This window comes from Choloepus didactylus, chromosome 9 (assembly GCF_015220235.1).
Source record: "Choloepus didactylus isolate mChoDid1 chromosome 9, mChoDid1.pri, whole genome shotgun sequence".
Lineage (NCBI taxonomy): Eukaryota > Metazoa > Chordata > Mammalia > Pilosa > Megalonychidae > Choloepus > Choloepus didactylus.
The window spans coordinates 63,518,776-63,540,786 of NC_051315.1; the positions used below are offsets into that span (position 1 = coordinate 63,518,776).

The 22,011-nt window shown below is 35.2% G+C and overlaps 1 protein-coding gene across 1 annotated transcript in view; it reads right to left on the minus strand.

Moving 5' to 3' along the window:
- The window catches only part of OLA1 (Obg like ATPase 1), a 225,667-nt gene that overhangs the window by 67,492 nt on the left and 136,164 nt on the right, over window positions 1-22,011 (minus strand). Inside the window, 1 exon segment of the mRNA XM_037849184.1 lies at window positions 9,492-9,667. Within this exon segment, the coding sequence (XP_037705112.1) occupies window positions 9,492-9,667 (176 nt within the window).

Genomic DNA, 22,011 nt, shown 5'->3' on the forward strand with positions numbered 1-22,011 from the left:
TTGGTCGAGTGTTTCCATGGAGATGTGACTCACCCGACTGTAAGTGACATGTTTGATTAGGGTATGACCTGTTGATTAGATCACTGCCATGGAGGTGTGGCCCCGCCCATTCAGCTTTGGTCTTGATTAGTTTACTGGAGTCCTTTAAAAACACTGGCCACTCTCTAACTAAGCCACCTCGGCAGGTGATCTCACTGCCCTTGCCCCATGTAGGACCTGACTCTCAGGGGTGTAAATCTCCCTGGCAATGCAGGATATGACTCCTGCGGATGAATCTGGACCTGGCATTGTGCGATTGAGAACATCTTCTTGACCAAAAAGGGGGGATATGAAATGAAACGAAATAAAGCTTCAGTGGCTGAGAGATTTCAAATAGAGTCGAGAGGTCACTCTGGTGGACATTCTTACGCACTATATAGATAACCTCTCTAGGTTTTAATGTATTGGAATAGCTAGAAGTAAATACCTTAAACTATTAAACTCCAACCCAGTAGCCTTGACTCTTGAAGATGAGTATATAACAATGTAGCTTACAAGGGGTGACAGTTTGATAGTGAAAACCTTGTGGATCGCACTCCCTTTATCCAGTGTATGGATGGATGAGTAGAAAAATGGGGACAAAAACTATATGAAAAATAGGGTGGGATGGGGGGGGGTGATGATTTGGGTGTTCTTTTTTACTTTTCTTTCTTATTCTGATTCTGATTCTTTCTGGTGTAAGGAAAACATTCAAAAATAGATTGGGGTGATGGATGCATAACTAGATGATGGTACTGTGAACAGATGATTGTACACCATAGATGACTGTATGGTATGTGACTATATCTGAATAAAACTGAATTTAATTAAAAAACAAAAAAACAAAACACTGGTCAGACCGAGATGATTGCTGGCTTAGCTCACAGATGCTTGGAATTGCAGATTCCTGAAGTTGGCTGATGCTTTGGAAATACTAGCTTAGAGTCTTCCCTGAGAAGCTAAGCTCAGAGACATTTTGGAGAATGCCGTTTTGAAACGCAACCTGGGAGCAAGCAGATGCCAGCTATGTGCCCTCCCAGCTGACAGAGGTATTCGAGACGCCAATGGCCTTTCTTCAGTGAATGTACCCTACTGTTGATGCCTAAGTTTGGACACTTTTATGGCCTTAGGACTGTAAATTTGTGACTTAAAAAAATTCCTTTTATAAAAGCCAGTCCATTTCTGGTATTTACTAATAGCAGCATTAGCAAACTGGAACAGATGGTATAGGCCAAAAAAATATAATCAATGCAAACCAGAGTCTATAGTCAATAGTAATATTGTAATGTGCTTCCATTAATTGTAACAAAGGCAATATACCAAAGCTAAATGTCTATAAGAGGGAGATATGAGGGAATGATATGGGATTCTTGGTGGTGGTATTGTCTGACCTTTTTATTTTATTTTATTTCATTTTAATTTTTTCTTCTTTTATTTTTTTTATTCATTTTTTTTTCCTCCTTTTCCTCTTTCTTTGTGGAAGAAATCAAAATGTCCTCATACAGACTGTGGTGGTGAATGCATAACTATGTGATTAAAACACGAATCACTGATTGTTTACTTAAGATGGATTGTATGGGGAGTGAATAAAACTGTTTAAAAAATAAACAGAGGGATACAAAAGCTGGAGAAAATGTGAACAGGGGGAGGTATCTATCCTCTACTATTAGGGAAGTTGAATGATGCAGCCCATCTGGAGGGTAATGTGGTGGTTCCACAGCAAGCTAAGTATGGGGTTGCCATATGGAATGCCATTTGGAGGAAATGAGAACAGGGATACAAATGGACATTTGCACACTGGTGTTTATGGCAGCAGTATTCACAATTTTCAATGGATGGAGGTGGCCGAAGGGTACATCAACTAATAAACGGAATGGTGAACTGTGGTATATACATAAATGGAATATTGAGGGGCGGTAAAAAGGAATGAAGTCGTGAGGTATGCAACTGGGTGAATGGACCCTGAGGACAGCTGAGTGAAATAAACCAGAAACGAAAAGACAAACATTGTAACGCCTCAATAATATGGAATGTGCAAACTCTGAGAATTTAATCTTGAGAACACAGGTTTTCAGGGGAAGGCTTATCATAAAGGTTCCTAAATTGTAAGCTCTTATAGTAGTCACTTCTATTCATGAATTGTAATGGTTCTTTCTAAATTCTGAGATGCTAAGCTGTTTGTGTATAAGCTGGTTGGTCCCTGAAACTTTGAGTATTTGGTAACAACTAACACTCAGAGCCAGAGTTCAGCAGCTACGAAAGTCAGTATTACCCCAAACAGCAATTGTTAAAGAAGCTGAAAAAGAGATCAGACTTCAATTAGAGATATGAATGAAATGGACTTGGTTAGGACTAAGGTAAATCAGATTAAAGAGTAAAGGATGATATTGACTGTTTTAAAACTTCAACTTCTGCGTGAAACCAAAGGAAGAGATGTTTATTTGTGTAAAAATCTATATTTTCTGAAGCACACTATCTAATTTAACTTGTATGGTCAGTTTATTCAAACACCATAAATACATGGAACCCTGAATAGGGAGTGAGATCCTATTGGTTTGTAAAGGTTAAGTCAAGCCCTGGTACATCCCAGAGTAATCTGGGCAGAGAATAAAAAGTATTTTCAAAGCCCCTTTGAGGGACTAGGGGAAAATGTAGAAATATTAAACTTCCCCACTTGAGGAATTCCAGACATTCTCACAAACACCGAAGACTACCAGTTTAGTAGGCTGAGCCCTTGATCTTGGGGCTTGCCCTTTTGAAGTTTGTTACTGTAAAGGAGAGGCTAAGCCTACTTATAATTGTGCCTAAGAATCACCCCCAGAGAGCCTCTTGGGTTGCTCAGATGTGGCCTCTCTACGCCAGTTTGGCAGGTGGAATTGCTGCCTTCCCCTCTACATGGGACTTGACCCCCAGGGGTGTTAATCTTCCTGGAATGTTGAGCCCAGACCCGGCATTATAGAATTGAGAAAGACAAAAAGGGGAAGAGAAATAAATAAAATTAAGTTTCAGTGGCTGACAGATTTCAAATGAAATTGAGAGGTCATTCTGAAGGTTATTCTTATGCAATATATATACATATCTTCTTTTTTAGTTTTTAGTTTATTAGAATAGCTAGAAGGAAATACCCGTAACTGTTGAACTGCAATCCAGTAGCTTTGATTCTTGAAGATGACTGAATAACTATATATCTTATATGGTGTGACCATGTGATTGTGATTGTGAAAACCTTGTGGCTCAGTCTCTTTATTTAGTGTATGGACACATGAGAAGAAAAATGGGGACAAAAAGTAAATGAATAATAGAAGGGAATGGAGGTATGGGATGTTTTGGGTGCTCTTTTTTACTTTAATTTTTACTTTTATTTTTATTTATTTTTATTTTTGAAGTAATGAAAATGTTCAAAAATTGATTGTGGTGATGAATGCACAACTATATGATGATATTGTGAACAACTGTTTGTACACTTTGGATGACTGCATGGTATGTGCATATATCTCAATAAAATTGCATTAAAAAATAAAGGCAATGAATCTCATTGTCTTTGCAACTCAAAATGGCACAGTCTTGAGAAAACTCATAAGGGGTTTCCTTTTAATCTTTATTTCTAAATTATATTGCTGTGATGGGTTCATTTATGTGTTACCTTGCTTGGTTTATCTTGGTCAAGCAAGCACCAGCCTGATTGTTACTGTGAAGGTAGTTAATGGAAAGAAGAATTTTAATAATCAAGTGGATTGGATGACCAGTTCTGTGGATACCAGTTGGCTTCTTTCCCTTATTCCCAATTCCTTTCATTGCCCAATGGGCTCATGAGCAAAGTGGTCAGGACGGTAGGGATGGAGATTATGCATGGGTTCAGCAACATGGATTTCTACTCACCAAGGCTGACCTGGCTACAGCCACTGCTGGGTGAGCAATTTGCCAGCAGCAGAGACCAACACTCAGGCCCAGCATTGTTACCCCTCCCTGAAATGCTACCACAGCCTACTAGTTAGTGGTAGGTTGATTACTTTGGACCACTTCTACCATGGAAGGGGCAGCATTTTGTTCTTACTGGAATAGAGACATACTCCAGATACAGATTTATATTCCCTGTACATACAATGCTTCTGCCAAAAATAGCACCCATGGACTTACAGAATACCTTATCCACCATCCTGGTATTCCACACAGCATTGCTTCTGATCAAGAAACCCACTTCACAGCAAATGTAGTGCGGGAATGGGCTAATACTCATGGAATTCACTGGTATTACCATGTTCCGCACCATTTTGAAGCAGCTGGATTGACAGAACAGTGGAACGGCTTTTTAAAGACTGAATTAGAGTGCCAACTAGATTGCAACACCTTGCAGGGCTGGGGCAACGTTCTTCATGAGGCTGTATATACTCTAAATCAGTGTCCGCTCTATGGTGCTATTCGTCCCACAGTCAAGATTCATGGGTCCAGGAATCAAGCAGTAAAAATGGGAGTGGCATCACTCACTATTACCCCTACTGATCCTCTAGAAAGATTTTTACTCCTTGTCCCCACGACCTTAAGCTCTGCTGGTCTACAAGTCTTAGTTCCAAAAGGAAGAGTCCTTTCACCAAGAGAGACAACAATGATTCCATAGCATTGGAAGCTAAGACTGCCACTCAGCCACTCTAGGATCCTCATGCCTCTGAAATCAATAGGCAATGAAGGGAAATACTGTACTGGCTGGGATAATCAATCCTGATTATCAAGAGGAAACAGGACTGCTACTACACAATGGAGGTAACGAAGAGTTTGCCTGGAATACAGGAGATTGCTCAGGATGTCTCTTAGGCCTATCATGCCCTGTGATTAAAGTCTACGGAAAACTGCAATAATCCAATTGAGGAAAGCTCTAACTGTCCAGACTTTAGGAATGAAGGTTTGGGTCACCCCATCACACAAAGAACCAAGACCAGCTGAAGTGCTTGCTGAAGGTAAAGGGAATGTGGATGGGTAGTGAAAGAAGGTAGTTATGAGCTATGTCCAGGTGACCAGTTGCAGAAATAAGGACTACAATAGCTATGAGTATGTTTTGTTTTGTTACGAATATGTTTATATATAAACATTTATTTTATACATAAAATATCTTTATTTTCTTTATTTTCCTCCCTATCTTATCCTTTTATCATGTAAAATAAGTTGTATTAACTTTATGTCATAGTGTTTAAAGTTATAAGATCTCAATTTGAGGAGTGAGTACTACCCAAAGACCTGCATCCTCTTTTTGGGGAAAGGTTAGTGTGTTTCTGGTTATAAGCACGACAGCTGAATTATGGTAGGTGGAAGAATGACTGTGAGTGTTTTTATTTGGAGTTTAAGTATGATTTAAGGTAAGTCTGAGTGCCAAGTTGATGAGGGGTTGACTGTGACGGTTTATGTGTTAACTTGACTAGGTTATGGTGTCCAGTTGTTTGTTCAAGCAAGCACTAGTATGACTGTTACTGTAAGGGTATTTTGTGGATTTAAATCATTAGTCAGTTGAGTGCATCGATGGATGGTTATACCTACAATCAACAAAGGAGATTGCTTTCAGCAATGAGAGAAGTCTCATCCAATCAGTTGAAGACCTTACAGAGAGAACTAATGACTTCAGCAGTCAGAAAAGAATTTCTATCTCTACTTCAGCCAGCCAGTTTCTCCTGAGGAATTCACCAAAACCTTCATCCGTGTTCCCAACTTGTGGCCAAACCTATGAAATCCGGATTTGCTAATTCCCATGGCCATGCAAGCCAAGTCCTATAATAAATCTCATAATATTTATATGCATATATATCCCATTGGTTCTGCTTCTCTGGAGAACCCTGACTAATATCATTGCCTATACTGTTTTTCTGATTAGCAAAGATGGATTTGATTCTAAAGCCTATGATTTCTCTTCCAGCTTCACAACTCCTACCACATCCCTTTTCCAAGTTCAGTAAGAAACTCCAAAAATCTTTCTCTAGTTCAAAGCCAAAGTTACAGGTTGATGAATACAGGTCAGAAACATTTAAGGACAATGTATATAGATTTAACTCTTTTTGGGAGATGAGTCAAAGGAAATAATATACTTAGATCTTTTTTCCTAAGTTAAACAGTTTTAAATATATATATATATTAAAAAAAAACTGATATAAAAAAAAGTCAAGTAACAGAAGTCTAGAGAGTAAATAATCAAACTGCCCAGTCATTCACTCTCCCACATCTATTTCCTTTTCCAGTATAATTACTGTTAAAACATTGAGTGTATTTCCAGACTTTTGATTAATTAGGAAAAATACAGCTATCACTTTTTATATAAACAGAATTATGTTTGTAAATATTGCCGTGATTTGCTTTTTAAAGGCAAAAGTAGTCATAATATAAACATAATCACTAATAAACCAACTAGTCAGAAAACTAAAAATATCTTTCACTGGTTAACATTGGTTTATATTCCCATCAATGTTCATATATTTATATTATGATATTAAGCAATTGTTGGTAAAACTATACCCAGGAGACTTCTACTTCTTTAATGATAGACTAGGTGATTTAAGGTAAACCCCTCTCTAAAGACAACAACTACAACAATAAAGCAGGTTTAAATATAGAAAATATCTTCTTAATAGTACCAAGGACCTAATAAGATAGCGAGGCATAACCTGACCAATAAGGGTAGGGGGTGGAGGAGGGATGGAGGTGGGAAATCTAAACCATTTCTACCTCTAGAGGGATAGGCTGATCTAGAGCATTGCCTCTCAAATTTTAGCAAGCATAAGAATCACTTGGGGAATTAGTTAAAACCCAGATTCTTGTTCCCATCTCCAGAGATTCTGATTTAGTAGATCTGTAGGTTGCTTTTCTAATAAGCTCCCAGGGTGATGGTGATGCTGCTGGTCTGAGGACCACACTTCAAGTGTCCTTGATCTAGGCTAGAGAATGGGGACAGTAAGGGTTGAGGTGAAGTATAGAAACAAGTGGTGAACAGACCTGAGGCCAAAGACTCCATGGAATATCAATTCCTTTTTCCATCTTCCCCCTTTTTGCCTTTACCCATCAACAGAATTGGGACCTTTCTTTGCTTTGGGCTGCTTCTGGCTGGGGCCAGCAGTCCGATGATTTATGAGAGACATGCCAATAATGACACTTCATTGGAATAGGGAAAGGGCACTTTGTTTTTAATAAATGATGCTAAGCTGGCTTTCCATATGGAAAAAAAAAATGCTTACCTCACACAATTCACAAAAAAATTAACTCCAGGTAGGTTAATGAATTAAATGTGAAAGGTAAAACAATAAAACTTCTGGAAGATAAGAGATCATCTTGATGGCTTTAGGGTAAGAAAGGTTTCTTAAACAAGTCATGAAAAGTATCTGTTCATCAGAAGATACCATGAAAAAAGTAAAAAGAAATGCCACAGAATAGAAGATATTTGCAATCTCTTTACAACACAGGAGTAGTATCCAGAATAAATAACTTTTACAAATTAATGAGAAAAAGACATTAATCAATAGTTGTTTTGAGGTATAATTTCTAAAAAGTCATCTGTTTTATCATACTTACCAGTAACCTGGATTATTTGCTAACAAGATAACATATAGCATGCATTCTCAATAGGGGCAATATTGCCCCAGGGGCAAAAATTGGCTCTTGGGGGAAAAAAAACTTAGAGATCAAATGGTTTATGGCTCCCCAAAGCTTAATTCTACTAGAAAAAATTTTACTAATTAATATTTAATTTATCTCAGGGAGAAATTAAATTAATTTGAAGTAAATTTTAATTTCTTTTTTTCCCAGGCAGGGGGCGTGATAATGGCAAAAAGGTTAAGAAACAGTACTGTATAGCTTATTCTGAAGCAACTGAATCTCAGGAAAGGAAAACCTGGGATAATTACAATGTTTGGAAATGACAATATTAGGCTATAGTGCTTTCTATCTAACCACAAGAGCCTGATAGTGAAGGGGAAAACGAGTGGGGAAAAGGTGTTTAGATTTCTCTGTAACAAGTCCAAGCTATGCTATTAAATCTCGTACAGGAATTTTAGGAAAAGAGCGAGAAATGAGAAGAGCAAGGAGTAATAGTACTCAATATTCTGGTTTCCTTTGAGAGGAAAAGCCAGGACATAGTAGCTCAAAAATTTCAGAAGAGCCTGATGCCCCTTTCTCCCATTTTAAGTAAAAGCAAGGTATAAAAATTCATTTTTAAGGCACTTAATGTTTCTGAAAGACATTTACAGATGTCAGTAAATTTTAATGAACTAAGGGATAACTGCATAAGGACTTGCTTTCAATCTTAACATCTTTTTCTCACACCTTTTTTTTTCCTTTTCAAAAGGAAATATTTTCCATATCCACACTTTTATTCCTTTTTTCCTTCATGAATCTTGTATAATTTTCTCAGACAAATCTTTCTCTTTTCCCCATTTTATCTGAATAGGAAATAACTGCAATGTTAAACAAAGTAAAGTGATTTAAGTTTGTTACACAGTATCAAGGAATCACAACACAGGTCTCCCTTTTTCAAATCCAGGGCACTTTTCAGCCATAATTTATTGAAAATGTGCCCAGGTTTAGAAGTTGGTTCTGTAATTTATTTCTGCCTTACTAATATAGTGCTCCCTGATCACCCATGTGATTTCCAAACTTAATAAATAAGGAAAGGGAAAGATGAGATAATCAGTTTCTGGAAATGAGAAAATTAAACACAAGCATTAAAAATAAATACATGACCCCTGGACGTATTAAAAAAAAATATATATATATATAGATATATATATATATCTATATATATGAAAATTTAAAAGTAAAGAACATATTTCCCATGACAAAGTATAAAAAGCAAGAACATTTTAAGGATGATTTTAATAAATGAGAAAATGTACAATTAAACCATTGCTTTTCTAATGTAAAATACAACGCGATTATATTTAAACTAAAAACTTCACAACTGATTTTGAAACATTACAATGTTACTCATAATAATTCACCAATCATGTGATATCAAACATATCTGAATGTTAAAGAAAATGACACATTTTCATTCCTTAAAAGATTAAAATTATCTGACTACTTTATAATAGTACATTCATTCAGTCACTCTCCTCCCCTATGGAAGACCAATTCCTTGTATTAATCACTTATTGAAATCTCTGAAATTTGTATATAGGTTCAGTCATTTCTCTAAATCCAATAAATTTTTCATCATAAAAATCACACTTCCTAACACCAAAACTCAGGATCTGCATGGTAACCAAATAAAACACTCAATACTGCTGCTATACTGGACTTGTTAAGAACAGTTTAAGTAGCTTGTTACCATGACCTTAAGATGGCAGAAGAAAATGAAGCTTTAACAATTTTTTAACAAAAATGTCCCTTGGATTCTCATCAACTAAAATTCCATAATAATAGCTATTCTATGTGCTTTATTTTAAAAAAATTTAATGTAGAAAAATGAACTCAAGTATTTAAAGAAGACATAAATTTTTACTTACATATTCAGGTTTTAGTTTTTTATCTCCTCCTCTCACAGCCACCTTTTCTAGTTTATCTATAATGGGTCCAATCATTTCCTCATCTTTAAGCTGAAGCTCTTCATGTATTATTTCTATATCACGAATAGGATCTACACTTCCTTCAACATGTGTGATATCATCATCTTCAAAAGCACCTAAAATGAATTAAAGGAAGCAATTCAACAAAAAACAATACATAGGGTCATTAATCATTGTGTAGGAGTGAAAGGACTAGAAGGTTAACAGATAACTATAGTCAATAAATCATTCTGAACTCTTCGCATATAGGACATGGCATTTTTTCCCCACTTAGTAATATTTAGGGCACTAGCAACAAAATGGTAGTTCAAGAGTCTTATTTCAAAAACCAATTCAAATAAATAAAATTATGGTCTTTACAGAAAGTAAATTATGCTTCAGAACTACGAGCATTTCCAAATTTGGTACAATAAAAGACACTGAATTCTAGGCATAAAAGCTTGAAGTTCTAAATGGCACTATTAGGGTTTCCAAGGGAAACTAGATTTAGAGATGGGGAGGGGGCAGGAGAGAGGAGAGAAAGGTCTGAAATCATCTGGCAGACCTCTTCCCTGCTTCAATCTACTTTATCACTGTGGTTCTGACGGTGATTAGATAATGAACCACTCAGACACACAATTTACACAGCAGCTAATTTCATCGGCCTGATTTGAGGGTATGGTTTTTAGGGGACTATCAAAGAAGCAGATGAAGGTGCATTTGTCATATATGAGTGACGACCATTCACACTATCTGAACAAAATGGTGCTGGCCCTTATTAGAAACACATGCTATTATCACATATTTAAAGTGCAGTTGAAGCCATAATTTCAAATTGCCAACAAGAAACATAAGGGTAAAACAACCAGACATTACTGAAGCATGTGTACTGACTTTATGCCCTTTTGAAGACATAATGTGGCAACATAATTCAACTGGGATTTCTCAAATTACCAGATAAGAACAGTATCAAAAAATGTACAAATACTAAGAAAAACTTATAAAGAGAAAACAATGACATAACCACAAAACAAACACACTTATAAACAAATTAATTTCATTAAAATTACCAATTAGGTTATATTCCCAAAATGAGATGTTTCCAAATTATCAATTATTTTAGATAGACATACCATAAAAATCATGAGACAGTTCAAGTTTGATAAAAGAAACAGTGAATATAGCTCATTGTTAGATAGACCAAGATATTCTCATTACAGTTTACAGTAAGTTTTTAATATAATTTCCTACGATTGAAAATGATAAAGTTGTATTTTAATGTGGAAGTATTCATAAGAATATTACTGCAATAAAAATAAGTCATTAAAGTAATATTTAAGTAGTCTTGGCATACAACTAATGTTGCATTATATAATGTCAAATTCAGAGAAACAAAACACCAAGAAATGAGGAGGTATATTATATTTTATACTCCAGACATACAGTGGTTTAGGTCAATTTTTTGAATCTTTGGCAAGTATGAAAGAAGTCTCCCTGGAGGCACAGTACTATTTACTTCTCATGATTTGAGGTTTCTTACACAAATAGTACAATAAAATAGAAAAGTAAAAAAATAAAAGTTAGCTTCCTGGCAGTCAAAGCAAAAAAAGAAATATGGTCAGTTATAGAAATAACTAAGCTTTTTCTGCCACTTAGGGTAAATAATAACTATATCGTGACCTTTATGTAGGGGCCAAGATTAACCATAGTAAGTGATGGCCTCAACAGCATCCCAACAGTAAATGCACTAGCAAGTTTTAAGTGGCAATTTCTTAATTATGACTCCTAATTTTAATAAATGGATAAAATGGAGGAACTTACTAATTACATTTCTTCTGGGAGCAAAGAAAAAACCTAGAATAAACAGTGGGGGAAGGAATCATTTGGATATTTTATAACCTTCAAACCATTCCCTAGATTGTCCCTTGACGAGAGTCTGCCAACGATTAGTCTAGAAAAGGAGATATGACAGGATCATCACTAATGCATTCTCTCAACTACAAGAAGTAAAGAAAAAAACAACTCAAAACACAGACCCTATATACTCTGGATTATATTGTTGTTACCATGCTCCAAGGTTAGTATACTAACCAAGTGAGTAAACTAACTTGCAAGGGACTATTGTATGTGAGGTGGTAACATGCCACGGGAAGAATTTACATCTATTTTTGAAAATAAATATTGCCAAAAATCAAGAGTAAAAATTAAGTGAAGGGAACACTGGAGCTATACTTTAAAATTCAATAGCTTTATGATGAGATGAGACCTAGAATAGTTGTAAAATATAAGATTCTACACAATTTGGTGACCATTTGGACAACTTCCCATTTCTTAGGGCCAAAAGATTAGGGATTACTTTCCAAAGACATACCCATACCCCTGGTTCAACAGACTTCAACCTAGACTTATGTTATAGCATCTGTTCACATCTTGTCATTTTTAGTACAACATTTAGTGATCAAAATTATGAGCTTTGAAGTCAGACATACTTAATAGTCATTGAATCTTTGACAAGTAAGTTAATTTCTGGATCTCATTTTCCCATCTTTAAAATGAGGATACTTCTTTCTCTCAGAGAACAGCATGATTAAATCAGATAATGTATATAAAGTATTTAGCAGAGTGCCCAACATATAAAACTCTTTCAGTAATGAGGGTATATACTTGTTTTTTACTTATGTAGGAATTAGTAATTTAGAAAAATTCCACAGCAATATATTCCATATACTCAAAACAGTAACTCTGATCAATAAAGTTCCATGTTACTCAATTCACCTTAGGAGAGTTTAGATTTCCCCCCACTGATTTTTACTAGTTCACTAGTACAGTGACCCTACTCTATGACTCAAGTTACTTCTTTCAATTTCATATTATCTAAACAGTTGTTTCTCCAGAGGTATACTGACTTTAGGCATCTTAAAGACTACATTAAATTATGCTGAATTGCATAGTGAAAAAGTTATTTCTATTTCTGTTCTCTTTCAATCCTTTTAATTATGTCAAGGAGAAAGTCTCAGTTTGATGTTGGTGGGTGTTTAATGTCTTACATTAACTAATCTATCTTCTTTTATCAACAGAGCAGTCTCCACCTTCTGAAGGCTAAAAAATTTAATAAAATTGTAATTTTCATTGTATTAAATTTGAATCAGCATGTGTAAAATTATCACATTTTTGGGTAAAATGACTTCTATAAATAGAAGTGTCAGAAAAATATTAATCATGGTCATTTTGATAGTGAGATGTTATTTTATTTTTTAAAAACTTCATTCCTGGTACTATTTTGTATAAAATAGGGTAATTTAATAGGGCATATGTATGTGTGTGTGTGTGTTTGGTGGGGGCTACAGAATACTTTAGCTAGGATAGCCAGGGAGGCTTTTTTGAGAAGATAACACTTGAGCTGAAACCAGAATGGCCAGAATGTGAACATCTGAGGGAAGAGGATTCTAACAAATATAAAAGCCCTAAATTGGGAGCAATCTTGGAGTCATCCAAAGACAGCAATAATAAGGCCAGTGTGGTGGGTCACAGCAAAGAAGAAGAATATAGGTAGCATTTAACTTGAAGTGGCTCCATTGTACTTTGAGGTAAAATAAAATCAAATACCTAAAAAAGGTATTTTATTTTAATAAATACCTTTAAAAGCCATTCACCAAGTGAACAAATGCAAATGCCATTGCTTATACTAAGGTTGTGACTTTTATAACTGCCTCCCTTACTGAGGGCCAATCAAAACACACAGATAATAACTGACTTAGTGAGACACCAAATATTCATACAGTAACACATATTCTGCATATTTCTTTCTTGGTATCATGTGGCAAAAATCATGAGTGAGCTATTTTCAATGATTATGAATGGACTGAAGATTGATCAATTCATTCACTCATTTAGAATCTCAAAGTTTGTCTTATTCCATAAAGATGTGATCAAAAAGTATAAATCTATATAGATATTAGGATGCTAAATCTAACTGTGAAGAACTTTAGCAATAAAAATGTACACTGGAAATAAGGACCTCAGTGAACTGCTTTGCTATATTATTATTTAGTTTGGGCTGTATTACTTAGTTTGGTCTGTATAACTTAGTTTGGGCTGTAAAAATAGATTTTAAAACACAGGCTGTATTGAAGTCTACAGGCTTCACAGCAGTAAGTTATAAACCATCCGTCATAGAAAACATGATGTTCCAAATATTTAGAGCTTTCTTGGGAATATGAGAATATGTATGTGTTAATATGGACGTATTTGAATTATGCTTTTTCCATCTTCTACCAATGCATGAGGCAGAGATAAAGAATTTCTTAGTAAATAAATCAATGCATAAACTGCCACCCCCTTAACATATATGCAAAACACAATATGTCTTACTAAATATAAGTTCTCTAATTGAAGAAAATGTGTTTATATGTCTAACAATGTGCTAAGTCTTGTCAGAATTAAGAACAAAAACCAAAATAATAGGACCTCCATCTCAATGACTGGACAATCTGGTTGGGAAAACAAATCCAACCTATCAAGAAGGGAGAACAATACTCTGGACTTTAAATATAAGTATAGTTATTAATAGATAATCAGCAAGGCCTGTAAATAGAGAAAAAAATCAGTATAGGTGTGCCGGTTCAGGTATATTATGCCCCCCCAAATGCCATATTCTTCAATGCAATCTTGTGAGGGCAGACTGATTACAGTCTGCTGATTAGGGTGGAAATGTTTGATTAAATTATTTCCATGGAGATGTGGACCCTGCCTCATCACTGGAGTCGTGTAAGAGAGCTCACAGAGAGAAGGAGCTCAGAGCAGCTGAGAGAGACATTCTGGAGATGGCTGTTGAAGGCAGATACTTGGAGACATTTGGAGATGCTAGTCCAGAGTTTACTCCAGAGAAGCTAAGAGAGACAAGCCCAGAGACATTTTGGAGAAAGCCATTTGAAACCAGAACCCAGGAGCAAAGGATCAGCAGATGCCAGCCACATGTCTTCCCAGCTAACAGAGGTTTTCCAGACGTCATCAGGCTTTTTTCAGTGAAGGTATCCTCTTGTTTGGACACTTTTATGGCCTTAGAACTGTAAATCTGTAATCTAATAAATCCCCTTCATAAAAGCCAATCCATTTCTGGAATTTTGTATAATGGCAGCGCTAGCAAACTCGAACAAAAGGTAAAGAAAATACAGAAAGGCATGATAAGTAACAGGAAAAAGCATCGACAAAAAAATAAAGGTTAAAATGAAGAAGGCTTATTGTTAAGCTGACCCTGGTGAGAAATTGTTCCGGAGAGCAGTAAAGATAAAAATTTATATCAGGCAGAGGTGGAAGACAGGGAAAACTAAAAGTCAGGGTAAATCTGGATCTCATCAGTTAGCCAACAGGAAACCAACAAGGGTTCTTAAGTTACTGAATAACAAATGGAAAGCAGCATTTTAGGAAGACTAACCAGAAGTAGGGAGCCAGCTAAAGGGGAATTGTTGCACTCCACATATGGTGATGAAGAACTGCACTTGTATACTGATAGGAGATACGAAGACAGGATGAATAGCGATACTGAACCAAAGAATACAATGGCAACTAGGTAAAAATAATATTGGGGGGAGGTGAAATAGGGAGGGAGACAAAGTAAGGAAAAAAAAAAAGACAGATCATGACAAGGTTTCAGGCTATTGATCTTTATTTGCATTTAAGGTAAAGTCAATACATATAAGATTAAAAGCTCAAATCAGGATTGAAACAAAAATATATTATATAACCAAATCAAAGACTCTAGGAAAAAATAAAATTATTACACAAATATGTTGTAGTCTTATATCATGGCACCAAAATGTCCTGTATGCTACATTATTTTACATTTCTTTCTAGTTGGTCCTATGTGGCAAACAGTAAATGTTTTGAACATCTATATCCTAATCCAAATTTCCACCAAAACCATTAAAAGCCCACATTCCCAACCAGCAGAAGAAGATAAATTATTAAATACAATGTTAGAAGTCAAGACAAGGATATTATGCTCATTAAAAACTTTGTCTTTTCTAATTGCTAAAATATTCTTCAAAGCAAAGTCCTATCATATCAGAATTCTGGTTCCCAACTTCCTTATAATTCTACAGCTCATTAATATTTAGAGAGAGAGAGAGATACATGTGTGTACTAAACTTGCACTGGTAAATCATTTAACATCTATATCTTTATTCATAAATACTGGAGAATGCCAGTTCCTACTCACTTTCCACAAACAACAATGCAAAAATTCTTATTGCATGGGAGGAGGGGTGGTTAAAAGGGGGAGTTAAAATGCTATTTATCGTCTACTATACTCTAAATGCTCTGATTTAGAAATGTAGTTTAAGCCCAGGTTTACAAATGTACTTTAAAAATCTGATCCTAATCTAGATAAACTCCTTTCCATCCTGACAATAAAAAGCAATTTGAACAACCAACAATAACAACAACAACAAAAAATAGTACAACAAAAATTTTTTTAAAAAATTTCAAAAAGCAATTTGAGCAAAAACATACTGTAAGTCATAGCTTGATCTCATACGTGTAATATTTCTTTATCTCTGTATTAAATAAGATGTGTAGGTTTAACTAATTTCCTTGAGGTACAAAATGGAAGAAGGACATCTCAATTTATTATATTTACTTCAAAAATTATTTGCCCTGCTTAAAGTGAGGCAAATTTTGGAACACACAAAAGAACTAATAAACTGTTCTGCTAATAAAATTCCTCTAAAAAAGGATGTATGTTTAAATCTTTAGCCTTCAAAATCTGAAGCAAATGAGAAGGGTTGTATCAATCAAGTTTCAATTACTTTAAATGGTATAGATCTAGAACTCTGGAGAAACAAAATATTTTGTAAACATACAAAAATGGAAATAGTTGTTCTAGTAATGTAAACTGTTTATCACTTCATTAAACAGCATGAATGGAATGGTACAACTGGACTTGTGGATTGTAATATTTACAATAATGAAACAATCAAAAGGAGCCTTTACAAATCAGGCCAAAGGGTAAAGGTGATATTGACTGTGTTTTAAAACTTCAACTTCTGTATGAGACCAAAGGAAGAGATGTTTATTTGGTGCAAAATCTATATTTTCTGTAGCAGACTAAATCATTTAACTTGTACAGTCAATTTATTCAAATAACATCATTACATGGAACTTTGACTAGGGAGTGAGATCCGGTCAGCTTGTTCAGGTTAGTGTGAAACCCTGATACATCCCAAAGTAATTTGGGCAGAGAATAAAAATGTATTTGCAAAGCCCCTTTGAAAGACTGGCGTAAAATGCAGAAACACTGAACATCCTCACATGGGGAAGTACTGATATTCTCACAATCATTGGGGACTACCAATCTAGAAGGCTGATTCCTTGATCTTAGGAAGTTTGTTACTGCAAAGGAGAGGCTAAACCTACTTATAATTGTGCCTAAGTTTCACCCAGAGAACCTCTTTTGTTGCTCAGATGTGACCTCTCTCTAAGCCCACTTGGCAGGTAAACTTACTGCCCTCCCCCCTATGTGGGACTTGACTCCCAGGGGTGTAAATCTCCCTGGCAACATGGGACATGACTCTCAGGGATGAGCCTGGACCTGGCATTATGGGATTGAGAAATTCTTCTTGACCAAAGGGGTAACAATGAAATAAATGAAATAAAATAAAATTTCAGTGGCTGAGAGATGTCAAATGGAGTTGAGAGGTCATTCTGGAGGTTATTCTTATGCGTTATTATAAATATCCCTTTTTAGTTTTAGTGTATTGGAATAGCTGGAAAGAAATAACTGTGATCCAGTAGCCCTGATTCTTGAAGATGACTGTATAACTATGAAGCTTACACGGTGTGACGATGTGATTGTGAAAACCTTGTGGCTCACACTCCCTTTATCCAGTGTATGGACAAATGAGGAGAAAAAATGGGAACAAAAATTAACTGAATAATGGGGGTTGGGGGGTGGGATGCTTTGGGTGTTCTTCTTTACTTGCATTTTTATTCTTATTTTTTTGGAGTAATGAAAATGTTCAAAATTTGTGGTAATGCACAACTACATGATGTACTGTGAACAACTGACTGTATAATGTGGATGATTGTAGGGTGTGTGAATATATCTCAATAAAACTGAATTGGAAAAAAAGAGTAGCCTTTGAAGTCTTCAACCCTCATTCTCAAGGGAAAAAACTATTTTTAGATACAGTAAAGGCCCTAAAATAATCTCCAGTCTATGTTACAGGCTAATTGTTTAATGCTAGAATAGCAAAAAGAACTATGCATAGCTAGAAGAATCTGCTTTTACTTTGTTTCTCTCCTACTTCCTCTCTCCTCTGCCTCTTTCATTATAAGGAAAAGCTCTGAAACTAAATCTTGGCCAAGAGAAAGAAATGAGTATCAAAATCCCTTTGATATTCAAAAATTGATAAAAATTTTCAAAAGCATAGTAAAATAAAATGTACATGTGACTGAGTTTGAGGGAACAATCTAAAATTAAAGATATTCTAAATGATTCATGTAGGACTTTTACACAAAGTAGATAACACACATGGAAGCAATCAAGCCATGCTTCAAAGGAAAATTTTTCTCAATCTTGAGACAAATAGATATTTAGTGTAGGAGAGAATAATAAAGTGGGTCTGTCAGATTATGAGAATCTTAAAATTTTTTGTGTTATTTTCTAATTTTAAAAGTTCATTTAAATTCAGAACAATATACTTTTAAACAGTGACTTGAAAACAAAACAATTAGTAAGAAGGATGAGATAAAGAGAAAAAAAGCAGATAGAAAGACATGGAAAGCGTTAAAATTGGAGCTTATATCAGTATATTAACAAGATAAAATCCTTTTGGTTATGACTGACATTACTTACCTGACAAGAATCAACACTTTATTCACAATATTAAACAACATAATTATTTTAAATGTACAGAACACCAGAAATCCTATATAACAGTCACTAATAATGTATTCATATTGTAGATAATTAGACATCCACACCATTTAGGGATCCTTAAAGTCACTTAAAAGTTATGAATTATAACCCAGAGTCAACACCTGTACTTAATTATATTCAATTGCTCAAAGGTTTTACATTTTTAGTTGATATCAACTTCTACCAAAGATGCAGGCAGAAAAGAAGTACCTTAATGAGATCTAGCATTCATCTCTCAACAAGATTTTCACTTCTTAGTCTATATTACATAATAGATGCTTTAAGTGTGTAAAAGGCAAATTTAATAAATGATATTTTGAACTAATTTTATTGAGATTCTGCTCTATCACCAATGTTGTGTTGGCTGCTTTTGCTGTATTTAACCTTCCCAATAACCATCTTGCCAACTCATCTCCACTTTAAAATATTTTTCCTCTACACCAAGGTTAAGTTTTTTAAATCACCATTTAGCCTTATGCTCGTAGAAAAAAACCTCTATAACCTGGCCTCACCCACCCTTACCCTTCCCACTTCACCACCACGACTCTCCACAAATTCTCAGTTCAAGCCAAAGTCTTCTAGTGATACATTAAGCCCTGAAAGTTCCTCATATTTAAATGTCACTGTATTTTTGCCTATTCTCTTTCCTGGGCCTAAAGGACACATATCTTTTCTTTCCATTACACGTGACATTGATCCTTAAAATGCATAGTATAATTTCCCCTTATCTACTAGGCAATTTTGGAGGAATTCAGCTGTAAGCAATCTCTACCATCCCTGAGTCACAGAAAGGTTTGTAGAGACTTGTTTGGAATAGAGTACAGTGAAACTGATGGTACAGATATGATCCTAAATATGGCTTCTGAGAAAATCCATTTTTATACCTTCCAGGGGATAATGTAGTAAAAGGAAAAATGCAAAAAGAGAAATTAACAACTAGAATTCTATCCTTACTACCAACACAGTAAGTAGTGAGCAAAGAGGTCATGTGACTCTGCATCATTTAAGAAATAAACTAAACCTCTTAAAGGGCAAATCAAAGCTTTAACTTTTTGAATGTTGGTGCCCACAAATACCATTCATTTCAATCAAACAGAACAACTCTAATGCTTTCATTATTCATCTTCCATGCTGCTATTGATTCTTTTTCCCTATTTAGAATGTTTTTCCTAACCCTCAGGGCCTTGATTAGATGTCACTGAAACATCTCCATGATGATGCCATCTTTAACCCATACTCTCTATCTCTGAAGTGCTACAACAATCTCTCCATTCTATTCATATGACCTGAAGATATCTAGTATTAAGAGTATGAGATTCAATCTTTTAGTTTCTTAAGCTTAGGGATCCTCTGTCTTAAATGCCTTTCTAGTTTCCATGAGTGCCTTGATCGGAACTGATAACACAATTACGTATAAGGTGAAGTGATGGACAAAGGAATGAATGAATGCCTCAGAGCATTTATTAGTACTCAGAAAGAGCAACAGTTAGAGAACTACACATTCTAGATGAAGTCAGACATGCAGCACAACAGCAGAGGGTCAGTTTCACAGCACACAATAAGATATTTAGCAAGCATTTCAAAGAAACCAGTGCTATTGCAAACTATAGAATGCAATAACAGATGTGAGAAGTTTCTTTTGTTTCATCTCTTCACCTCTGAATTGCTTACTTATTAGTTACAGATACATCATTATTTTCTGACAACTCCTTGGTTCTGTGTTGCACTGGATTAAATGTTACGGTAAACACAGAATTTTGAAAAAATTTATAAAACAAATTAAGAATAGGATTGACATATTTATATACTATAGCTAAGACCAATAAATGTAGCACTAAAAAAAGGAGAGAGAAGGGACTGGTCTGTATGAATCTGGATTAAGGAGGGAAGGCTTGAAGATAGATGAGGCTTTTCAGGGACAGATACTAGCAAAAGCAAGCAGAGTCAAGAGGACATTCCAGGCAGGAGGGAAGCATAAGCATAGCAGAAGTAATTAAGGGCAGAGATTCTGGAATCAGAACATCTGGAATCAAATCTGGAATTCAGACTGTCTGATTCATTAGTTGCATGGAATTTAACATCTCTGTGCCTTATAGCTTCCTCATCTGTAAAATGGAGATAAAGAGTACCCACCTCATAAGACTATTCTGAAGATTAAGAGATAATACATGTAGAGTACAGAATAAAGCCTGGCACATAGTAAGCACTCAAAAATGTTATATTTATAAATGAATGTCTACAGACAAGGTGTATGCCAGAGTTTCTCAACATTTGCACTTCTGACATTTGGACTGGACAATTCTTTGTTGTTGGAGGCTAACATGCACTGTAGCATATTAAGCAGCACCATTGACCACTGCAAACTAGATGAATGTAGCACACGTGCACACACACTCAGTGGTGTCAACCAAAATGTCTCTAAATGTTGCCAATCTTTGGTTAAAGACCACTGGTATACACTAAAAGACAAAAGTTGTGCTATGTATGTAGCAACCCAAAGATATTACCATAGGTTCAAATGTGCAGATGCCAACTGATGGAAAGGTTCTAATGCTGGGTTGAAGAAATTTAATGTCTGAGATTTATAAAGTTCCTATGTTGATTTTCAAAAGGAGAAGTGTTCTTTTTGATCTCACTCTTGCTTGCTCATTCACTTACACTCTCTTTAAATGATTCTGTCAGCTATGTTCAAGATTAGTAGCTAGAAGAGAGACTGATGGTCACAAACAAAGCAGTTAACCGTTGGGTACTAATTGTAGAAATAACATGAAAGGGGTCACATCTAAAAATATAAAAGAAAACAAAGTAGAACTTAGATTTTTTGACTGGTAGGGAGGAAGAACGATAGAAGGTCATGCAATTGAAGATGCATAATATTCAGTTAAAGACACAAATGTTAAGACACATATTTAACAAATGTTTACTGAATGCTAATCCCTGTGCCAAGAGCTGGAAGGGAAATATTAGATATGAGAAAAACATGAAAAAGATAAAGTTTACAATCTAGTACAGGAGACAGATTCACACATAATAAATAGAAGAAAGCAAACCCAGGATATGGGGGAGCAGGCAGGATGTCAGTATTCAGTATAAGCTGATGGAAAAAGACAGCCTCAAGGCTTTAAACTGGAATACTGGTGGTGTTATATGGATGCAAATTTTAAACTTAGATTAAGATTTATATACACTTTTTATGGAAGTATAAATTCTTTTTTCTCAACCCCATATTTAATTGTATTGATGCTATGATAAGAGATAATATTGTATCTACCAGAGTTTGAAGCTGGTGTTTAAATGCTTGAAAAATGTAAACATATAGAAGGTATTAATCAGTTGCACAAAGGCAAGCTATTAATTTTTAAAATAACTACTTTATAGCCTTTATCCATAGTATCAATGCACTTTGACTTTTATCTAGTTTTTCTTAGATAGAAAAGGGGGAATAGAAGGAATGTAAAAGGGAAGACTAGCTAAGAACATCTAATGTTAGAACAGAAAGATTATGGTTAGACTAAATCCACACTACACAATAGTGATCACATTCTTGGTTCTAAATGAAAACTA